Source organism: Choloepus didactylus, chromosome 4 (genome assembly GCF_015220235.1).
Source record: "Choloepus didactylus isolate mChoDid1 chromosome 4, mChoDid1.pri, whole genome shotgun sequence".
NCBI lineage: Eukaryota > Metazoa > Chordata > Mammalia > Pilosa > Megalonychidae > Choloepus > Choloepus didactylus.
In genome coordinates this window covers 152,469,492-152,493,289 of record NC_051310.1, presented here as the reverse complement: position 1 = coordinate 152,493,289, position 23,798 = coordinate 152,469,492, and the positions used below count along the sequence as shown (strand labels likewise).

At 40.5% G+C, this 23,798-nt stretch overlaps 2 protein-coding genes and 1 pseudogene across 2 annotated transcripts; 2 read left to right on the top strand and 1 right to left on the bottom strand.

Moving 5' to 3' along the window:
* Nucleotides 1–1,808: 1,808 nt before the first annotated feature.
* LOC119532912 (toll-like receptor 11) lies at nt 1,809–9,731 on the top strand. The gene is made up of 2 exons (XM_037835150.1): nt 1,809–1,812; nt 6,952–9,731. Exons 1-2 carry the CDS (start codon nt 1,809–1,811, stop codon nt 9,729–9,731), a joined length of 2,784 nt encoding a protein of 927 aa, XP_037691078.1.
* A 6,019-nt stretch (nt 9,732–15,750) lies between these two features.
* On the bottom strand, nt 15,751–16,137 carry LOC119533465 (annotated as a pseudogene).
* A 666-nt stretch (nt 16,138–16,803) lies between these two features.
* LOC119532911 (olfactory receptor 11H6-like) lies at nt 16,804–17,781 on the top strand. Its single transcript, XM_037835149.1, has one exon. The coding sequence runs from the start codon at nt 16,804–16,806 to the stop codon at nt 17,779–17,781; it is 978 nt and encodes a 325-aa protein (XP_037691077.1).
* The last annotated feature ends 6,017 nt before the right edge of the window (nt 17,782–23,798 follow it).

The window sequence follows — 23,798 nt, the reverse complement described above, 5'->3', positions numbered from 1 at the left end:
GTCAAAGGAGTCAGGTGTGTTTCTTTTTTTTCTCTCCTGCTGTTTTTGCTTTGTCTTTTTCTTTTTAAATGCCATGGTGAATGGGATAGCCAATTGAACCAGAGCACAGGTCCCTGCCCACTTTTCAGGTAAGGTTGGCCTGAAGATGCCTTTTCTGCAGTGCCACCAGAGGTCTGCATGGGATATGGTTAAACTGGAGAAATTGCCAGCACTATACTTACTTATGTTTCACACTTATGTACACAAGGCCATCAAGATCCTAGAGCCCTTCTTTCCATCTAAAGAGACAGGCAGAGTAGTTTCCTGGACCAAGATGAGAAGCTGGTACAGCCTTGACATTTCCCTTCTGGACTGGAGGGAAGAGAGAGGACAATGTGCTACAATTTTTACCAGGAATAGCATTTTGAAAGAGTACTATACACTTAAACTCCTTTTCATGCTTTTCCATACATAATGGAAAGGGCACAGTTTGGGCAGTGGGTCAGCCTGTTTCACAAGCATAACATTCACTTTTGTTTAGACTCTGAACTGTATATTTGACCCATTTTACCCAGGCATTTGTGTTTTTACAACCTGCTTTTATTTCTATGGTTTTCTTTAATACTTCTGCTTTGAATACTTTGATTACCTTGGGATCAGTTTTTACTAGGGAGCTGATCTCCAGCCAAGTTTTCCCTGTTGTCACTAACAAACTAACTGGAGAAGACATTTTTTGGTAGTGCAGTTTTTGGGGAGGGGGGGAACATTCCCAGAGGGTCCTCACCAGTGACATCTGCTCCCATTCTATATACTCTGTTAATTAGGCTATCTGCTTTTTTGACAGTTAATACTACTAGGTTGCACTGAAGGTTTATGCAGTCCAGTGGGGCACTACCTTTGTAAAAAGTTATTTTATTATTATTATTATTATTTTTTTTTTTTAAGTAAGCTTCACTTTCCCCATGCCTCTGCAGTGCACCCTTTATACTGGGCAGTCCACCATACATATTCTTATCTCAGGCAGAAGAAAATGAGATTATACTTTTTATATTTCTACCCCTGGACAAAGGTGCTTATTTTCCCCCACTTAGCTGTCACTGATGTTTTAAATTCCTGCGGGTTATTACCTGACAAGCATCAAACTGCATGATTTGGGACTCGAGGCCCTTGCTTTCTGTTATTACTAAGTTGTTTTTGGCAAGGCTTATTGTTGGAAACACCATAATTAATATAATTATTTTCATTTTTAGGCTGAGCCTGAAGCCCCTCATCTGTTAGCTTTTGGTAGTAGTAGTAAAATACAGGGTTTGACCCACCCCTTCTCCTTTTCCCAATATACCTTCCCAGTTATTATCTCTCTAGAGTGATCCTCAAGGGATCTGAGGCTGAAGTTATTTTCCAGGATTTGGGCTGAGTTGCTGGGTAATTATCATCCGGTTCAAGTACTGGTCCCTTTACTCGGGTATAGTGAGTCCAGCCTTTTTTTTTTTGATGTTCAGACTGCCATTTTAGTTGTCAGCAGGACTTGATAGGGTCCTTCCTAGGCTGGTTGAAGTTTGGATCCCTTCCATAACTTGATCAGGACCCAGCTGCTGGGTTGGTGTTGATGTATGGCAAATTTAAGAGATGGGGTCTGGGCCAGCAAACCACAATACCTGAGGGATGATAAAGTAGAAGACAAGGCCAGTATATAATTTTTAAGAAAGAGAGCTTTCAAATCTAGGGGAGGGGGTTTTCCAGTCTTCCTGGGAAAAGGCAGACCAAAAAGCATTTCATAAGGGGAAATTCCCAGTTCTTTTCTGGGGGCAGTTCTAATCTTTAATAGGGCTATGGGTAAGCACTTGGTCCAGGGTAACTTTGTCTCCAAGACTGTTTTAGAAAGATGTGGGGTTTTTTGTTTGTTTGTTTTTTAAGGTTTGATTCATTTTCTCCACGCTCCCTGAGGATGGTGGATGCTAGGGTGTGTGGAAATCCTATGCGATATTTAAGCTTTACATAACATTTTTTAATACACAGGAGGTGAAGTTACTACCACTATATAAGTTTATATTTTTCACTAACCCATAGCAGGGAACGATTTGTTCTAAGATGATTTTGGAAGTTCTTGATGCTGTGGCTGAGGTGAGAGGATACACCTCCACTCATCCTGGCAGATGGTCTACAAGAACAAGGATATATTTTAGCTGACCCACTAAGGGCATTTTAGTGTAATCAACCTAAATACTCTGAAATGGTTTGAGGCCTGGTTCTCTTCCCCCATGTACTTGTTTCCTTAGGACTTATTAACCTTTTGGCAACTTATGCATGATTCACATATTTGTTTATGTACAGTACAAAGGCCACGCATTTAAAATGTTTAAGAACCAGATCACACATGGTCGGTACTCCCCAATGACTCCCTTGTTGTAAAACTGCTAACGCCTCCCTCATTGTTTATTTAACATTTGTTTGCAGTCTGGGAGGAGCCATTTCCCTTGATTATTTAAGGTTGCTTCTAACTGCTCCAGCTCTTTCATTTTTTTTTTTTGCTTAGGATGGAGGGACCCCAAACTTCTTGGGAATGGAGGGTATTAGAACCATAAACTTTAAAGGGAGACAGAGAGAGGCCTCTGCAGCCTTTTCATTTGCTAATCTATTGCCTTTTGCCTCAAAAGTATGACCATGCTGGTGTCCATTTATATGCACCACTGATATTTTTCTAGGTAAGAGTAGATTAGCTAACACTTATTTTACCAATTCCTCATGGGCTAATTTTTTTTTTTTTTCCATTAGGACCACTCCACACTTCGGGATTTGGGAATTAGCCAGCTATTTCCCTGCCCCCTGAAATGAGGGACACCGACTGTAGAGACATGGAAGCTTCCCTGGCTTTGCAAGTTATTTAGGGAGGCCTCCTCTTAAAAGGTTAAGAGAAGGCCAAGGCAGTGTGTGCCTGAAGGCAAGCAATTAAGATAAGGAATGATGCTGGGTTCTCTCCGTGCCTCTGCTTCCCACCCAGTCCTGAAGAGATTGTGCCCAAAAAGTAAAAACATACTTCTTGTTGTCAAGGCCTTGGGACTTGAGAAAAAAATGCAGTCCCCCTGAGAACCTGTAAATAGTCACGTAGAAGAAAACTTTGTATGCCATATAAACTTGCTGCTGGCAGTAGAATAAAGCTTCTTCTTGCAGGAACATAGAGATGGAGTCGGCTCCCTTCTTTCACAACTGACCACCAATGCCCCTTTACAGGTTAATCTCCCACTTTCCTCCACCAGGAGAGTGGTTACCCTCCTGAGACGGGGCCCACATTTTCAGAAAAGAAGGCTACAGGTCTTTACTGGCCTTCCCAGGTTTGGGTCAGTACCCCTAAGGCTGTTCTTTTATCCACTGTAACAAACAGGCAGAAAGACCCTTCGAGGAGGGGGAGGGCCAGAACAGGAGCCTGCAACAGTGCTCATCTGAGCTTCCCCCTCAAGGCCTCCATCTCCCCTCCCTCCACTCTGATCCACCAGGCTCCTCTTCCAACAGTCCCCAGCACAGCCCCCTAGCTCCAGATGCACAAGAGTCCACCCACAACCCACAGCACCCCACCAATCCCAGAAATCTCCCCAACCCCCTCTTCTTTCTTTAGACTTGGGCACTCCTTTTTGAAATAACCAGGTTTCCCACAGTGATAGCACCCTGCAAAGTTTTGTGTTCTCCCTTCTTTCCAACTGGCTCCAACTACTTCTTTATCTTGCCTCTATTGCCTCCTCCCTGCTTTGTTCCTGATCTTTCCTTGATCATGTGGTCAACCACGCTCATCATGACCTTGGCTTTCTGCTTCTGCTTTTTCTCCCCCCTTCTTACAAACACTTTCTAAGACTCTTTTAATAACTCGTCCAATGGCTTATTTAGCCATCCATTCATTTTCTGGATCTTTTTCTGAATATCAGGCCAAGACCCCTTCACATAGCTGATCTTTAACATTCCCTGGGCCACAGGGTCATCAGGGTTCATTTCTGAGTACTTCCTCTTAAAGGGTATAGGGGCTTGATGGGATTCCATCCCTTTACCCTTCCCTCCCTAGGAGTTTTTGGAAATGGAAAATTTTGTGTGTGTGTGTGTGTGTGTGTGTGTGTGTGTGTATATATATATTTTTTTTTTTTTTACATGGTGTTAATTCCTTCCTTAACAGTTGGTGGTTGTCTCTGGTGGAGCAGTTGTCACTGATTGACCTTCTGGCTCCCCAGGGACTTGGGAATGTTCTATTGTGCCCTCAGAGCCTGGCAATTCCTGCCCTGTGAGAGGAGGCGAAACACAGGGAGGCAGAAGGCTTAATAAGGGGACTCAGGGTTTAGATTTTACAAACTTAGCTTTCAGGTTTGGAGTTTCATCTTTCATGAGGTAGAGGGAGGTTTTTTGTTCTTTGGCCAGCACATGGCGTAGTTAGACTCGTCCTTGGAAAAAGGTTTCTTTTCATTAGCATAAAGTACAAGGTCAGCATAAAGCCAGTCCTCATCTGCCCCATATTTTGGCCAGAATACATTGGGTGGCAAAATGCCCCCCCCCCCAATGTAACAACAATATTTGATCATTTTCCTTTTATCCTTTCCCTTGATCTAATCACTACTGGCTCAGTGTTTTAACATCCTCCCCAATGAACTATACGGAGGAAATCTGTGAGGAACCCTACAGGTAATCCCTTCCCTTTCTCCCCGGCTGGCTGACTGCTTCTATTCTGTATTCTGAGTCTTGTCTGGGCATCTTTCCCTCAGGAACAGCCTCAGACTCATCAGAATGTCCTGACCATCAAGCCAATACTTAATAGTCCTTTTTTTTCTTAACTTGGTCTGTGCACAGAGTTACCTGATTGCTGCAAGGCACATTTTTTCCTTCCCCTTTTCTTGTCCACAATTGCAGACCTAAGTGTCTGATTGCAGGTCTCGCCAGCAGTCAGAGGTGGGCCCCCAATGACAGAGTCCAAGACTGCTCAAATGGAGGGGTGTGCCTTCCCTTCTTTCAACCTGGGGTTCCCTCTCAATGCTTCAGATCCCAGACAAGCCCCCAAGTTGTTAGAAACAGAACTGTACCTAGAAGAAGACAAAGGCTCACCCCATTGTGGAGGAGAAAAGAAATTTATTTTTGTTCTTGCAAGAGTGAGTGCACAGCTAAAAGAAAATGGAACGGTCAGCACACTGAACAAAGGAAAAGAAGCACAATTTATTTCATAAGCTTAACACTCAGGTCCCTCCCCTGTTTCCCTGTTGGCTGGGTACTCCAGAGGTTACAGTTTATCTGAGAAAGCTGACTAACCTGCCTTTGGTTGTACCTCATATTCCTTTGCATTTCAGTGACCTTGGTTATTGCTTGTTTTTACCCAAGTAAGGAGCTGACATTAACTCCAGGCTTATGTCAGAGACCCTTTCTTTCCCTCTAATCGCAGAGTCAGTTTGTTCTAGTTGTGTTTAGTTTTTATTTCCCCTATTCCATATAAACTTTATGTGAAAGCTAAACTTAACCCTTTTCTTATGCAGGACACGTTATTGGATACTGTCAGGGACTGTGGTGTCAGCTCAAGAAACAGCCCTTCAAAAATGCAAGTGAATAGCCATGAAAATAGAATTATGTAGTATCAGGTGGACTGAGCATGTTCAATAAATGAAGTTCATCATTTTGCCAGGTTGAGTTATCTAGAGATAAGGAATCCCCAGGCCTTCTCCTCAGGCTTCTTGTCAACTGAACTTTTGCATAAAATCTTAGGTGTATATGGTCTATGAAGCTATGGCAGATTGAGAAAAAGGCAGCTTCAGTGCTCTGAGGGCTTGCTTTATTGTGATCGCCCAGGCACGTTATCCTCATGGCAATGTCAAGGGGAAAACAGAGAAGACCATGTGTTTTAATGCCTAACCTTCCTTTTTCCAAAGGTATGAGTAAGTAAATCGCACCAAGCACTCTCAGGAGAGAATTGCCTGTCACTTGTGGTTAATTGACACCTATCTCTCCTGGAGTGCCAATCTGGTCTACTGACTCCATGTTTTCAGGACCTAGATGGGGGACATTTGATTACTATCCATTTCATAATGAGGAATTGGAAGCCTCACAATGGGAGAGGATCAAATGCACTCTCCTACCTCCAGCCCTGTGTTCTGACCACAAAAGTAGCAGGACTTCATGTTTCCTTTATCACTTTTTCAACTTCTTCATTCTCCTGCTTACTTTCTCTACCATACACCTTTTTTTATATTTTTCCTGTCTTTTAACATTTAAGACTGTCTTTATTTTCCATAGCTCAATGTAGAATTCACTTGAAATATTTCCCTAGTTCTGTCTGAAGACTAATGTAGTGGAAAGAACACTAAACTTTGAGGCTGAAAAATTTGGACTGTTGTCCTAACTCTGCAAATTTCTACTTCTATATACTTGGGCAAGTCACTCAAGTTCTCTGACATTCAGCTGCCTTATCAGTAAAATAAAGATAATAAAATTGATTACATATATGTATATATATATATATATATATATATATATATATATATATAATATGTTTAAGGATCAAATGGGAGTGTATGTTAAGGTCTTTTTATGTGTGCATCATCATTTTTTCCCTTCAATCAACTCTGCAGTGAGACAAGTTTATTTTCTGCCTAATCTTGAGATTACTTCACCCATAAGCTGAAGACTCCATCCCAAAGACCTCAGAAACTTGAGCTAACCATCCCCAGCAGGAGAATTGGGAAGTGTTACCATATTTTCTGCTGGGATACATCATGAGTTTCAGGCTCTTCTTGTGGTCTTTTCTCTTCAGGTCTCCACTGGCTCCTAACTGGCAGGGAGCACACCTGAGTATGCACAACTTGAGTCTCCTAATTGATCAAGTATCCTAATCACAGAACTGATTCTCCAATAGGTTCCAAAACCCCTAAGGGTGTTATGTGGATCAGAAATTCCTGGGCTGGAGTCATTAGCTTTTGTAGGGTTTGACATTCCTCTTCATTTCTACTCCTTTCCTAGAAACAATGCCAAGGATGAAAGGATCTCTGTTCACCTCCATGTTCCTCTCTCTCTTTCTGCTGACCTTGATGAGCCTAAGCTTTGGCTGGGCATGGACTGCTCCTGATTGCACCATAGCAGACAGCTCCCTGTTGCCTAACATCTCCTATTACATCCCAGTCTGTTCCTTGACCCCAGGACTTCATCTTTTTGCATCATGCTCCAATGTTAATGACCTGGCTGGGACCCTCACTGGAGTGCCTCAGAGTATAGAGGGGTTATGCCTCCAGGGCACCATTTCCACCCTGCCAGTTGATGCCTTTCAACACTTCCCCAAACTTCAGCTTCTGAGGCTGCAGCTGGGCACCATCAGGATTTCACCTGGGGCATTTCAAGGATTGAACCAGCTGCAGCACCTTTCCTTTGAGCATCCGGCTCCTTGTTGTGTGAGTCTATTCCTCCCTCCGGATGCCCTGGAGCCCCTTAGATTCCTCAGTAGCTTTTCCTTCCAAAGCTACTGCCTGAATTATAGCCAGAGCATCTGGTTGCCTATCTGCCTTAGTCGTCTGACCCTAAGGCACAGCTGTCCCACAGAACTGCAGGAACGGCAAGGGCTCTTCCCAAGCCTTGTGTCTGGTTCCTCACCTACAGCCAGCTCTAGCCCATGGCCACCCTTCCTGGAGGTGCTGAATCTGTCTGCCAACCTGCAGCTGAATCAGGTGGGTGTCAAAGTCTTGCATGGCCTCCAGATCCATTTCTTGAGACTAGATGGTACCCCACTGAGTGAATTAAAGCTTCTGGACTCAGGACTGCTCCATCTTGATTCCCTCTCCCTTGTAGCTACAGGTGCAAAAATACTGCCTGGGAATGTGACAGCCTATTTTGAGCTTCATGCACTCTACCTTGGGAGAAACCGAATCCAAAACATAGGAGATGGGGAACTCCCAAGCTGCCATTCCCTGGAACTCCTTAGCCTTCATGCCAATGACCTGCAGTCACTTCCCACCAGATTCCTGAGTGCCCTGTCCCAACTTCAGAGGCTCAACCTATCAATGAATAAGTTGGGCCCAAATTTGTTGCTCCCAGAGGGGCTGTTCAGCTCAAACCTGAGAGTGCTAGATCTGTCCCACAATGGACTCAGTTCTCTGCCCTCTGGAGCCTTTTCCTCTCTTCCTCAACTCCAGGAGCTCTGGCTGAGTGGTAACAACATCTCCAATATATCCAGTGAGAGCCTGGGAGGACTCAGGTGGCTAAAGACCCTAGACCTGAGTTGGAACCAAATTAAGGTGCTGATGCCAAGCTGGCTCTCCTATCTTCCTGCTCTCACCTCACTGAACCTCCTGGGCACAAATATGGAGCATCTCTCAGGCTCACAGCTCCAAGGTCTGCAGAAACTGAGCCATCTACAGCTGGGTTCTCCTGAGGTGCTGGAGATTCACCCTCCATGGCCTCTGACACTGCTCAGCTTGGAGGCCCGGGCAAACACATACATCCAGTTTAGTATCCCCAGTGGAGAACTCTTCTTGTTCTTAGAGAACCTTACCTTACAAACTACCTATGTGCTCCTGAGTCCATACAACACTACAGTCCATTTCCCTTCCCTTCATCACCTCACCCTCCAAGGCTGCAGTTCCAACATTTTCTCTAGCCATCAACCCCAGAGATTCTTTTCACAACGTACTCTCCTAGAGCATTTGCACTCCCAGTCTGATCGTGACTCTACAGTAGTCCTGCAACTATTTGGGATGCCCAGGCTGAGAGTGCTAGAGCTGGGGGACCTGAACTACTTCTATCAGCCAAGCCCAGTGAAGCTAGAGGTGCTATTGGAGGAGCTGCCTCAGTTAGAGGTACTGGCGTTAAGTAACATGAACATTGGGAACCTCTCCATCTCCAGCTTCAGGGGCTTGAGCCTCCTCTGGCTGCTAATGCTGAACTCTGAATGGGCCCTGGGGCTGGACAGCAGCCTCCAAGAGCTAATCCCCCAGATGCCTGAATATGTTTATTTTTCAGATATCACCTTCACCTGCCAATGTGAAAGCTCTTGGGTAGGACCTTGGGCAACACGTGCCCCAAAGTCCTTTGTGTATGGGCTGGAGAAATCAATCTGTATGGCCAATGCTTCTGACCACTCAAAAACTCTACTGCTCTCCTTCCTTTCTGGCCACTGCCCTCATGATCCTGAACTTCAGTGCTTTCTAACCAGCTTCACTCTTGTGCTTCTGCTGATCATAGTTGCACTGCTGGGCTGTCCTAAGTGGCCCTGGCTCCGCTACCTCTGGGCCCTGTTTCATGCCTGGTGGTGGAAGTTGGGTGGCCGGCACCCCAGAAGCCAGTACCACTATGATGTCTTCATATCCTATTGTGGGCAGGACCGAGCCTGGGTGCTGGAAGAACTGGTTCCTGCCCTGGAGAAGCCTCTTCCAACTGGAGAGGGCTTGAGGCTATGCCTGCCTGAGAGGGATTTTGGATTTGGGCAGGACAGGATGGACACTATTGCCACCAGCATGGAGAGCAGCAGATCTATCATCTGTGTGCTCAGCCACCAGGCCCTAGACAGTCCCTGGTGCAATCTGGAGTTAAGACTCGCCACCTACCACTTGGTGGCCAGGCCTGTGACTGCTCGCCTCCTGCTGCTCTTCCTGGAACCTATTGATAGGCGACAGCTGCACAGCTACCACCGCCTTGCCCAGTGGCTCCAGAAGGACTATTTGGATTTGCCCCAAGGGAGGGCTGAGTGGGAGACCTTCTGGGAGCAACTTCGGAGAAGACTAAGGAAAGCTGGGCAAGAAAGAGAAGATTAGGGGCCATAAAAAGATATTAAGCTATGCAGGAATAACTCCTAGTAGGTCCCTGGATTGCCTTCCCATAGATGGAGGGCAATCTCGCAAAAGGGATCTGTAAGCAATGCATAGTTCAAATCCAGTTCCCCACTAAAAATAATTCAGATGAAGAAATCAAATCCCTATGGGACAAGATATTTGAAAACACTTGAAGACAAAGCATTCATTCGTATTTGTCAGCGCCCTAAGCTAAACTGAAACCAAATTTGCAATTCATCATATATCCAACAAATTTGAAGAACTTCCCTAAGTCATGACATGAGGTTCTCACAGTAACACTATTACATAAGCGGAAATGATACTTTTGATCTATAAAAGCCAGTTCCTGAGTCAAAATCTAGTACTCTGTGCTCTCTACTGTCTTCCAGTTACCTCTAACCAATGGCAACTTAACCATACTATAAAATTGAAACAGGCAAACATACAAATGTCAAACACACACAGGCATGTGATTCATTTCTAAGAATTTTTTCTAAAGGGAGAAAAAACACAGACTCTCAGAAAATTTACATAAAATATTGTTTTAAGTGCCCCCCCCAAAAAATAATGGTTAAACTAGAATACATTCATAAAAATAAAATATCATGCAGCCATTAAGAATCATGTTTCAAGGGATATTTGATGTCATGGGAAAAGACTCATGATTTAATATTAAACAAAAATATTTACCAACTATATGCATTATGATTCCAATTTTGAAAATTTTCATATCTATCTAATATATGAAATATGTAAAGAGAAAGAAGACTAGAAATGTAAACAAAAAATAGCCCTAGAAATGCGATAAGGGTGATTTAGGTTTTTTCTTACACTTTTATGTATTATTTAATTTTGCTAAAATAAACATGTTGTTTTCTAATGATAAAAATAAAATTAATGCTATTTCAAAAATAAAGTAATCCAACTAATTCTCTACTTCTTGATGATGCAGCAGCAACGGAAGCTTGGGAGAAAGTATAGATGCTGAAATCTAGAAAAAAATGCAGAGAAAAGGAAAAAGCCACCACAAAATAATTCTATTCATTTCAGAAACCATCCTAAGTAGCCGTTCAATTTTGGCTCTGAACATGGAAGGTTTCCACACTCTTCTTAATAAAATATTAATTTCTTCAAATAATATAGTTGAATAATTTATAGATCCATGGCTGGCACATGTAGGCTCAGCTGCAGTCCAACTTTTCCTTTCCTTTTTCCCTCTGTCCTCCTCTCAACTAGTAGCCCTTGGAAAATGCTACTCATTTGTACCAATGTTAGTGAAAAAACTAATTAACCTGTATATTTTCTGTAACATTTTGGATCATTGAAGTTACTTAGATAGATTTTCTTTTTCTCTTGAAACTTCTTCAATGCGTATCACATGATTTCAGGGTTGAAAGAAATTTGCATCTGATGTTTGAATCCCCTCTACCCCTTCCCCAGCCTATATCTGACGAAATGCATGATGGGCAGTAGCCTCCATCCAAGTTATCTCATTCCATCCCTGGATAGGTTTCTCTGTCAGAAATTTATTCTCTATTCTGAGCTAAAACATGTGTCCACATAACTTTCATTCATTACTCCTAATGCTGTACTTAAGAGGTTAAATGGGAGATATTCAGTCCCTCTATTAAGTGATCACCTTTCATTTGTTCCAAGACAGTCTTGTACTGCAATTTAAATACATGCCTGTTCCTTCTACTGTTACTCATTTTCCATACTTCCAAGTTCCCTCTAAGTTTTTTTCCTACAAATTCACCACAGTTTGCCAATATACTTCTTAAATTATAAGACCCAGGGCTTAATGTAAAGCTCTATACTGACCTATGAAAAGCCAACAGGAGTATCCCCTCCCTGTTTCAGACATTGCTCCCATTTATAATTTCTAAAAACCACATTATTTGTTGTGGCAATCATACAGTCAATTTAAATGTTTAATATACTTTTCTCTCACTGAAGTGAAATTAAAAGTACAAATTCACAAAGCAAGTAGGACAAGAGTACCTCAGCATTACCACAGCATATGTGGGGCTGGTGTATGTGTAGGAATGTGGAGAGAAAAAAATAGATGGAGAAAGCCTCTGAAGGATTTTGTAAATTCTTTGCAATAACTAAACTCTGTTTTTACATCCTTTGGCTTTTACATTTTCATTCCTAAACCAATTCTCATCTCTTTCGTGGGAAAACGTAGCTGTATTGCTATCAAAATATAGACAGATATTTCTTCTTATATTGATAATTCTGATCCAAGGCTTAAGGCGAACTTATTCTTCGACTCAGACCCAGGCGTCGTCGTCTTTCCTTTTTCCTCTAGGGGCAGGACCAATGTAGATCCCAGTTAAGGAAATACTTTCTCAGATCTGGCCAAAATCTTCTCACTGTTGTCCCTAGATGAGGCCACTGGGAGAAGCTGGGTAATCCAGGAGGGTCACAAGCAAAACTTGGCACATTTGTTTAAAAGTTTAGAGGGGGACCAGAGCTCAGCTTCAGGGCCTGAGTGCACCCACAGTGTGTTCTGGGTCATCACCCCCCAGGATGGGCTGCTAAGGGCAGAGAAGCCGGGGCTCAGACCATGTTTGCTACATACTCTCCTTTAAAGGCAGGGGTGTGATTGTTCCTTCCTAAATCAGGAGACCACAGTGGTCTTTATATCCTCATGTAACTGCCTTTTCAGGCTACGTAAAGCAACACAGTCACTGCGTGGGATCCAATTAACTGCCGAACATGATAATTTTACTTTCAAACACGCACCCTCTTTTAGAAGCCTCCTCTGAAGCTGGGATGTGAGCATTGCCGTGTTTGGTTTTGCTGCACATTTTCTCCTGCTGAAATGGAGACCAAGGCTGACTCGCATACTCCAGGAGACAGCAACTCCATTTGGAAATCTACCCTTTCCAAATTCTGTAATTCCCACCCAACAGCTTCAGGTAAGGTACAGCTCAGACATCCTGTTGTTCACTTTCTTGTAACCCTGCATTTTATTTTCTCCATCTGAAAATGGAAATTAGAATAGCTTCCTCGTGATGGCAGTTGGATGGATTCTCAACTATGGAACGTTGCCTTCAGCATCAGAGCCAGTCCAGATAAGTTTTATGTTAAATGTTTTATTTATAAACCAATAAGTAAAAATACCTAATAAACATAAAAATAAAAATAAAAATATTCAACTTAAATTGAAATGCTAGCTGAACTAAAAATTACAGGAGCCAGGAATAAATTTTGGAATGACAATGTTATTCTATACCTTATTACTTATTCAAGTCACATACACCAGATTTCCTGGCCCTGAACATCAGGCAAAAGAGATGAAAATTACATAATTATTAAAGCACATTGACTAACTGGGGGGAAAAAATCAGCTATAGACCACAAACACATTTTCAATAAGAGGGAGAAAGCTAGAACAGTTCAATTGTCTATTTAAAATAAGAGCAAAAGATTATTTTTTAAAAAGCAATTCAATTTAAAAGAAGATATGGAAAGTAGATACAGAAAGAGACCTGTAGAGAGGACAACAACAACAACAAGCAAAAAAACAGTGCACACACACGTCCACACACAGCACCTTGACAAAATGATGACTCAGAGTCAATGACAAGGCACAGAGGGACACAGTGAACAAACAGAACATAAAAGAAGATGAAGTGATTTAGAGAGACGCAGCTTTGCAGGGGTTGTTCAGAGTATGCTCCTATCGTGGACAGTCTGTTGTTTACCTAGAGTGAGGATATATCCCCATAACAAGTAAAGTCCTGGTTGCTTTGCTTTTGTTTTTAACAAACTGGAGATGCCAGTGTTTGCATTATTTGACTTTTTGCTCTTAATGCAAGCAATTATTTTCCTAATTGGTTACTGTTAAGACTCATTCATTGATTGAGACATGCCTTGATTCTGGGAATTCATAGGTGAGCAAAACAAAGTCCTCATCTTATATCCAAGTAGATGAGACAGAAGATACATACTAAGTATATAATACAATGCCAGGTAGTAATATGTGCTTTGAAGAAAAATTGCTCTTATAGGTTGTAGTGAAGAGCTTGACTTTTATTTTTAGTGTGTTTTAGGAACTAAAATCAAATGGTTGATGTGATCAAAAATTTTCAACACTATCACTATAGCTGCTACATGACTAATAGTCTCATAAAAATGGAAGCAGACAGGCAGTTTCAGAGACTCTTGTAAGAGTCCAGGTAAGAATTTCATGGTACTGTGGACAAGGATGATAAATGATGGGGATGGTCAAAATTGGTCAGGTCCTGAATATGCTTGAACATGAAAATTTGTTGATCATCTGGATATGCACTATTGAGAGAGGTGGTATGAATTTGGCTAAACATTGTGACTTAAGCAACCGATTAAACAGATACAACATTTATTGAGATGGAGAAGAAATACAGAGCAGCAAGTATGGGGCGAGAACAATCAAGAACTCAGTCTTTATGTTGAAGTTGCCAATTTGATATCAAATAGAAATGTCCAGTAAGAATTCAGGTAGACAAATCCAGGTTCCAAATGTCAAGGATAGGGATGGAAAATTTGGCTTCATCTCACAAGGATAGTATGAAAGTCAAGGGCTAGATGACAGGTCTCCTACAGAGGAAGTATAGCTGGGGGAGAGAAAAGATCCAAGAACTGGGTCCTGAATAAACATAAGTCATATCAATCAGGAGAAGCTGTAGCAAGGAGCCTCAGATAATGTAGTGACAGAGTAATGAGAATGAATAGTTAATGCACAAATCTTCAATGGAAGTAAATCAAATTTCAAAGAGTTCTCAATGATACGGAACATGTGTGCATGTGTTTTTCTTTGTGGCAAAATGTATCAAATACCATCATGAGTTGCTTATCCAGAACCCAATAAATTTCAAGTGAGGACTGAATCCTGAACACTCTAATCAGGGTATATTTCAGTTAAAAGAGAATCATGCTAGTCTGTATTCTGTAACTCATTCATTCATGCGAACTTTATTTAAAAATGTTTATTCCAGATGATACTGCATGAAGCTTATTCCTCTTCAACAATAAAATTTTCAAATACAAAGAGGACTCTGTTAAAAATAAGTAGATATTTGGGGAATTGTGCATATGTTATTAACTACTAGGAGAAATTAACAATGAAAATTGTGGATTTTCTTTTGCTGAGATTTTTTTTAAAGATTTCACAATTTTTATTAAATCCTAGTCTAATTTAACAATACCTGATTTTATAGACATCATCCCATGGTGAACGTATTTAGTAAGTGAAAGCAAATCAGACATCTAAGCCATTATTTTCTGTAGACTAAAGAATAAGGTAACAACTACACAGAACACTGTACACTTGCTCAGTTTTCATACAAGCCATATTGTTTATCAAACTTTATCTCCTAATATTCAATACAGTAAAACTAGTGATTGTAGTTGCCATATAGTATTTTAATTATAATTGCCTTACTAAGATAACTAACATCTGACAGTTTCACTGATGTTTCTAAATCAGCAAAATATATTCAAGGAAAAGAGTGAAAACTGAACATGAAAAGATAAGTTATTAAAGGAAACTGAAGCAAAAAGGAAAGTGAAATATCACTGGGGTGGAAAAGTCAAACAAATCTAAACATTTGGTTGGAAGACAACAGATCAATTATGGATTTCACAAATCAAGGATAAATTCAATGCTATGCAAATCCTTCTTAAAGTTGAAAGTGAAAGATCTATAAACTATTATTTTTGGCCTCAAACAGTATCAACTCTTCTGATAAAAAAAGGCCACAACTATTAAGATTGTATTACTTGATTTTATTTTACACTATGTGGTGGGCACGAAGCGATCCTCCTTAATAAAGCTGACAATTAGCTTCACTCAGAACATTTTTAATAATGCACATTAAAAAAAAGTATTCACGTTACAAATTGTTCTGCAATCCAAATATACATTAGCTTGGAAAACAATGTTTAGAAAACAAAACCCAATGTAAAAAGATTAAAAAAACTAGAAGAGTACAGGTTTTACATGGCTCTGATTTTACAGTTTTCTTACTGCATCATTAATGTCAGAAATCTGTTCCTTCAGCTGGTTCCATTGCTTGGGATTTAAGGAAATACCTTTTCTTCCTGGTTTCATTTCACCTTCTGGATCCATCCAATATTCTCTAATGTCAATTAAGACTTTCCCTTTAAAGTCCCAAACACTGACATACTTCATTTTTCCAATCTGAAACATGTTATCATCTCTGCTCCTGCTGCTCTGCTTGGAAGATGACAGTGCTCTTGAGGTTCACCAGTCTTTTGCTTCTTTACAGGTTTTTCTGGAGTAACTTGCTTTTTCCTCTTTAACTTTCTGTCGACTTCACTATCAGAATCACTGCCAGATGAGCTTGAAGAAACAAGTTCCTTTGATTTAGGCATTGCTCAGATCCTGATGTGAAACTGCTCCCTGCTGGCTTGCTCTCTCGAGTTTTGCTGAGATTTTTAAAGAAAGACACACATACGTCTGAACTGGCCCTACTGTATACAGTCCTTGATTAAAATTCATTTTCCTTATCTCTTTTCCAACTTTCCCAGTACTACATGGAAAAGAACTCCATCTGAAACTATGCACGTGATAGTATTTAAAATTCTAATAGTAGACAAACCCTTGCTTGGTGCCTATATATTCTTGCAATATTTTCTTCTCTATATTTACTCATAGATCAAATTGTACAATTATTTAAACCTCCATATATCTTTATAAAAGTTTCAAAACTAGATCATAAGATCGTGAATAGCAGGAGAGTATGTATCTTTTTTTTGTAGTGCTGAGGACACTAAATAAAGGCAGGTTTAATAGATCCCAATGGTGATAGTGGTCATGATAATGATATACAGTATGATAATGATACCGTAGTAAGCACACACACCCACAGCTTCCTTATTTCCTCCCAGTATCATACTGGGGAAAAGAATGCAGAAAATTTGAGTGACCTAAAGTGATGTCACTAATTGAGTTGTAAAGAAATTCAGAGAACAACTTAAGAAAATTTCTGTAGCATCTTTTATAACAGGGCAATATCTTGTTGTTGCAGTTTTGGGGAAAAAAATGAAAAATTCAGGAGGGAATAATCTCTCTGACACTGTGAGTGAATTTATTCTCCTTGGATTCCCTTGTACCTGGGAGATTCAGATCTTCCTCTTCTCACTCTTCTCTGGGACCTATGTCCTGACACTCACTGGAAACCTGTGCATTATCTGTGCTGTGGGATGGGACCACCATCTCCACAACCCCATGTACATCCTGCTGGCCAATTTTTCCTTCCTGGAGATCTGGTACGTCACCTCCACTGTCCCCAACATGCTAGCCAACTTTCTGTCTGAGACCAACACCATCTCCTTCTCTGGATGCTTCCTCCAGTTCTATTTCTTCTTCTCCATGGGCACCACTGAGACCTTCTTCTTGTCTGCCATGGCCTTTGACAGGTACCTAGCGATCTGCAGGCCCCTGCACTACCCCACCAACATGACAGCTCAACGCTGCATCAGAATGGGAGCCTGCTGCTGGGTGTGTGGCTTCTCCTGTTTCCTCCTCCCAGTTTATCTTGTCTCCCAGCTTCCATTTTGTGGCCCCAATACTATTGATCACTTTCTTTGTGATCCAGGACCCCTTTTGAAGTTGTCCTGTGTGCCAGCTCCAGCCACTGAGGCTGTCTGTGCCGTCTTTAACTCAGTCCTCATTTTCTCCACCTTCCTCTTCATCACTGGCTCTTACACTCTGGTGATCAGAGCTGTGCTGAGGGTCCCCTCAGCAGAAGGCCGGCAAAAGGCCTTCTCCACTTGTGGTTCCCATCTGGCTGTGGTGTCCCTGTTCTATGGCTCCATCATGGTGATGTATGTGAGCCCAACATCAGACAATCCTGCTGGGATCCAGAAAATTGTGACTTTATTTTACTCTGTGTTGACTCCACTTTTCAACCCCTTAATCTACAGTCTCCGGAATAAGGAGATGAAGGAGGCCCTGAAAAAGCTGTTTAGGATGTTAAGATTTGGTCAAAGAGAACTTCTCAAGAACTGGAGTTCATAATGCATGTATGTGTAAGACACGTGGTGGTATTAAAATATAGGAGGTTAATGGTCTTAAGTAAATTTGGGAGAATATTTTAGGCATCCATTTAAATGAATCAAATAGCAAATAAGTGCTTACAAATACTTACATAAATCATCTGTCCTAGGCTTTGTTGTATTAACAGTCCTGTGTGTTTGGCATGGAAATAAGAACATGCCAGACATTCTCAGGCAGATTTTTAAGACAAAACTATGCATAACACAGATACCAAATGGTTATATTCTAATCTTTGCAGAATTAGGTAAATTTGCCTCTAACCCACAATATCATAGTTATTAAAAGGCTAAAGTAACCCCACTATACTATCTCCCTACATATACAAATACACATGCACACATACACACTTGCTCACACAAATCATAAAAACATGTGCATGTGTGCTTCTCTTTTTCCACTGTTGAATCTACCTGCTATCTTCTTTTGATAGACTCAATCTGGGTGTGAGAACTGGCCCCTTCAGCATTTTATCCAAAACAGCCATGACCTCCAGCTTTGCGTGGGTACATTAACCTGACTGCAGATTGGAGTGGGGGAGAGTCAGAGGAAGGGCCACAATGCTGAAAACCCAGTCTCTCTCATTGCACCTGGTCAGCCTCTCCCTTCACATCCTCTTTCCACCACACAACAGTGACCAGAAAATCTTCTCAATTCATATTCAGAGTAATGCTGTCCACGTGGAGGACCTTGAGTATCTGAGATTCTTCCTCAGTGTAGACTTGATATTGTCCTTCTTTGTCTTAGTACCACCCAGGAACACTTGTTGCAAAGAATACATATGGTGAGAAAGAGTAGAGGTAAGACCTGGAGATGGGATTACCTGGAGCAAGATAGCAAGGAAAAAGAGGAGGGAAAAAACTTAGGTAAATAGTAATGATTCACAATTTAAGTGTTTTATGATTTAAAAAGGGCTTTTCTCTAAACGTGGATTAGAATGAACACTAACCATGCAGAGAAGACAGAGGGAGCATGTCAGAGGATTGACACAGAGCAGTATGGCCAGTGTCTGAAATGAGGTATGTTACTCTCCAGGCAATTTTCACAGTAACTTGGAATCAGCAGATTGCCCTTTAGTATATAAATCTTACTCTGAGAGGGCACAATCTTACCTACTAATAAAATTGTGCCCTATTCCATTGGAGCAGAAAAAGGTCGAATTCACTGAGGTATCTTCATTTTAGATATGCAAAGGAGATGCACACTCTGTGGGGTGATAGCATGGCTTAATTTAATACTTGCTTGGAGGGCCAAGGCTAGCCTGTAAAATCACATAATTAGAAATCAGCTCCTCACCTGTGAGGTTTGACCAGCAGTGCCTTTGTCCAAATTTTAGAAAGCACACTGTAGAATGTTGAATTGTGTCCCCAAAAAGATATATTCAAGTCCTAACTCCTGGTACTTGGGAATGTGTTCATATTTAGAAATAAGGTCTTTGCAGATGTGATTAGTTAAGGCTCTCAGGATGTAATCATCCTGGATTAACCTGGGGCCTAAATCAATGACTGATGCCTCATAAGAAGAGGAGGGAACCCACACAGAGAAGCAAGATAGAAGACCACATGATGATGGAGGCAGAGATCAGAATGATGTGTCTACATGCCAAGAAACATCAACCACCAGAAGCCAGGAGAAAGGCATGGAAATCTTTTCCCCTCAGAGACTCCAGGAGAAACCAGCCCTGTCAATAACTTCTGGTCTCCAGAGTTGTGAGAGAAACCACACAGTCTGTGGCAACTTATTGTGTAAGCACTAAGAAACTAACACACACACCACAGGGAGGTCCATGCATACATCAGAGTGCACATTGTGGCTCCTGGGGTGTTTCAGTTTGCCTTTAGCTGCCTAAATGCAATGCACTAGAAATGGGCTGGCTTTAGCGATACGGATTTATTAGATTACAAGTTACAATTCTAAGGCCATGACAAATGTCCAAATTAAGGCATGAGCAAAAAGACATCTTCTCTGAAGAAAGGCTGCTGGCATCCAGGGTTCCTCTCTCACATGGGAAGGAACATGGCGATGTCTACTGGTTCTTCTCTCCTGGGTTCTGGTTTCAGTGGCTCTCTCTATCTCTCTCTCTCAGCTCCTGTATGTCCTTCTTGCTTCTCTGGACATTTCTCTCTCTGCTCTCTCTCTTTCTCTGTTTCTACCTTTTATCCTTTCATAAAGAGGTCTGGTAAGGATTAAGACACACCTTGAATTGGTTGGATCACATCTCAATTGAAATAACTTAACCAAAGTTCCCACCCACAATAGGTCTGCACCTACAAGAATGGATTAAGAAAACACGACCTTTTCTGGGGTACATGACAGCTCCAAACTACCACACAGGGCAAAGGCTGGGGACAGTCAGCCTCTCACTTTTGTCCAGCGTCCCTTACACCAGAACAATCTGCAGAGGTGACACAATGACCGTTGGTAGAGGAGGGAAGAAGTGAGCTGCAGATAGACTTCACTACATTTTCTCATCAGAAATGTTGAATAAGAAGGGAAAGCATTTGTTGGATCCTCCGACCCTTCTAAAGAAAGTGGTAGAAGAAGGAGGGGATCAAAACAGCACATCAGTGTCCATCAATTATCTCTTGAATTGAAGCTCAGAATTTTGTTCTCAGCTGAATATTTAGTTTTCTGCCTATTTTTCTTTACAAAGATTAGTAGATATTCAATGTAAATTATCATCAATAAGACACTTTAGAATGGCGGCCAGGTACAAAATAAATATACAAAAGGTAATAAACAGGAAAAGAATATAATGGAAGGAAAATGCTTTTCATAATAGCAACAAAAATGGTAATATATCTTGAAATAAACTCTCCAAAAGGAGTAAATCTCTGTGAAGAAAACTGTAAATATTTACTTTGAAACATTTTTAAATGACATGAATAAATGAAGACATATACCATGTTTCTGGATGTGATGAAAAAATCAGTAAATTTGCCATGCCATCCCAAATAAATTTGTAAATTTAATTAAACCAATAAAATAAAGATACTAACCTCAGAATCATACCAATTCAAATGTTGAGTAATTGGAGATAATGTCAGTTATAGTAAATCCATAGTATAGAATATCATACAGCCATTAAAAATCATGTTTTGAAATGTACTTTATGACTTCAGAAAATGCTAACAATATAATGCTAACTTTAATTTTTTTCTGAAATATAAAAGACATATAAAATTGTTTCCAAATTTATTTGATAATTAGGAAATTACAGGAAACAAGTACCTCAAAACTTCACAGCTGCAATCTCTGGGCAGTGAAATTAGGTGATTTTACTCTGCTTTTATATGTATTTTGTAAATTTATGGTGATAAGCATGTTATTTTTTTCTTCTCAGAATAAAAATATTTCTAAAATTTTAACTCAAAATTCTCAACTTGACAGTGTTAAGGAAGGCTTGCTCTTTATTTCTAATTCTGCCCTGTGAGTGAAGTGAGAAGGGGTCATGCTTCAGGAACTGAGTGTTTCAGCATAAAGGGACTTTGGTCTGGAGTCCAGTGCTGCTCCTGAAGCAGCCACTGAGGAGCCTTCAGCAGCAAAATATGTAAAGAATCTAGGTGAGAGACCCTATCCCCAAAACTAAAATTGCTTCAAAACCCATACGCTGGGTGGAGGTCTAACCCTTCAAGGAAAAATTAAAACATACATAAGTACATACATACTTATGTACATGAATACAGTCCAAACTTACAGTATCTTAAATTCTGTATAAATGGTCTAGGGAAATTTTCTTGCAGCCTAGAGCTCATTTAGGGTCAAGGGTCTGTGTCAGAGCAGCATGTGTTGTTTTGGGGCCTCAGTGTCTTCCCAGCAATACCAGTGGTATAAGCTCGTCACGTAAGGAAACAAAGTATTACAGGGGCTCTAACTTCTGGGTTTTCTACTCTCTCCGCATATCTGTTCTCCTTTATAACATCTGCATTTCCCCTTATCCATGTCAATTCTTCAAATTTCCTCATTAAAAATTAGCCCTTGAGAAAGATATAAAATTGCAACTAAATAAACCATCCACCAATAGATAAAGTGTTAAGAACACAGTGGCATGTGAACAAGATAGAATACTTAACCAGTACTTTAAAAAGTAGTTTAAAGATTGTCCTGAAATGTGGGTAAAGTCTTCAGATATACTATTAAGTGAGAAAAATAGTATTCAAAATTATATAGTTATTTTATGATTAGAAGTAGCTCAGGAATGGGAAAAAATGGAAAAGAATGCAACAAGGTATTAATAATGATTTGATTTAGAGGGACTGGTAGTGCCAATATTTTTCTATATTTTCCATATTAGTAAAATTTTTCTTAGTTTTAGTCTCTAAAATAATGTTTGTATTGAGTACAAATAATGTATTCCAGTGTTTTACAAATTAAAATGATTAAAACCTTCATGTAAGTGCAAAAAGTGTTAATGTTCAATAGCCTCAGGAACAAGGAGGTGACGTCAAACTCCATTTCTCAGGCGTAAATTATCTTAATGAGATATGAGTGATTATTATTATTGCTGTTACAACAGGACCTATTATCATCATAAACACCACTCCCCATAAGATGCAGTAGTCTTATTTAATAAGAACATATTTTAACAGGTGAAATTAATATCAAAAATGACCTTTCATGTATCTTAAGAAAATCAGTCTCTGGATATAGACTGTATTTTGAAAACAAAACAGCAGAAGTCTGCTTTGTATTACTGAGCTATACAGCATTTTACACATGTAATAGAGATCATAGACTACATGGGGGATTAACATTGGAAGCCAATAATTATCCATAGGGAGATTTTGACTGAAAAAGAAGATTCTTGTTTGAAGGAAGTTCACATTGCCAAAGTGTTCCTCATTTTGCCACCTCTGAGGAAGGGCAAGTGGGCTTTAAGGATCTTCAAAGAACTTAACTGACTAGTAAGCAGTTTTTCAAAGAATGCATGAGATGAGGATAGGATTTTAAAGTGAGTTAGTTGCCTAGTTAAAGTAAAGAAGAGAGTTAAAAATAAGAGCCAGCATTAGTCAGGACAAACTTTGCTTTGCTGAAAATCCAGTTTAAGCAACAGTTTCTGCTACAGTATTGAGTTTAGCATTAGTACTGTATGATTTATTTAATAATGCCATAATCATTCTCAAAATCCTTTCTATAAAATATTTAATTCACATCATTGCTTTCATTTCGACTTTATTTTGTCCTGTGGCCATTTATTTAAACATATCTATCCAAATCATAATGAAGGAACAAAAGAACCTAAGACTTGGTTCATAGATGTATTGTCTGAATATATTGTTGCAGGGCAAAATAGGCTGCTATTGCACAACCACCCCTCTAAATGAGGCCTTAGAGTATAGTGGTGGAGAAAATTCTCACAATGGGATGATTTAGGAGCAATCCACTTTGTGTCCACTTTTTATTGTGGATGAAATGGCCCACTATACAAGATAATACACATAGAAGAAAGGGTATTGCAAAAGACTTCAAGACTGGCCAGGTGAACAAAAGGAACCAGATAGGAAGATCAGAGACAAGGAAGTCTGAGGAGAAGACATGTGGATGGACCTTTGAGACTGAGCATAATGTATGCAGATCGTTGTGGCTCAAATCAGTGCCCTTCAGAAACCAAGTCCTGCAGTGGAGGCACTCACTAGTTAGGCAGAAAGGATGAGTTATTCAGTAGCTCTCAGGCAGCCCTGTCCTCATTCACCTCAGAGCTTCCACAAAGTGCCCACAAGGAGAGTGGCAGAGCTAGAAGTGATCAATCAGCCACAAAATATGGGCATTCTCTTACCTTGGTTAATACAGCCACTGGCACTCTTTTTTCATCCTACCAGCAGCAGAGACCAATGCTAAACATTCAAATCACCACCATTCTTAAAGGAAAACAACCAGCAACTGGTGGCAAACTGATTACCTCAAATCCTTTCATTCTAGAGGGTGTAAAGATTTGTCCTTTCTGTGTTTTTTTTTTTTTTTTTTTTTTCCTGGATAAGGGT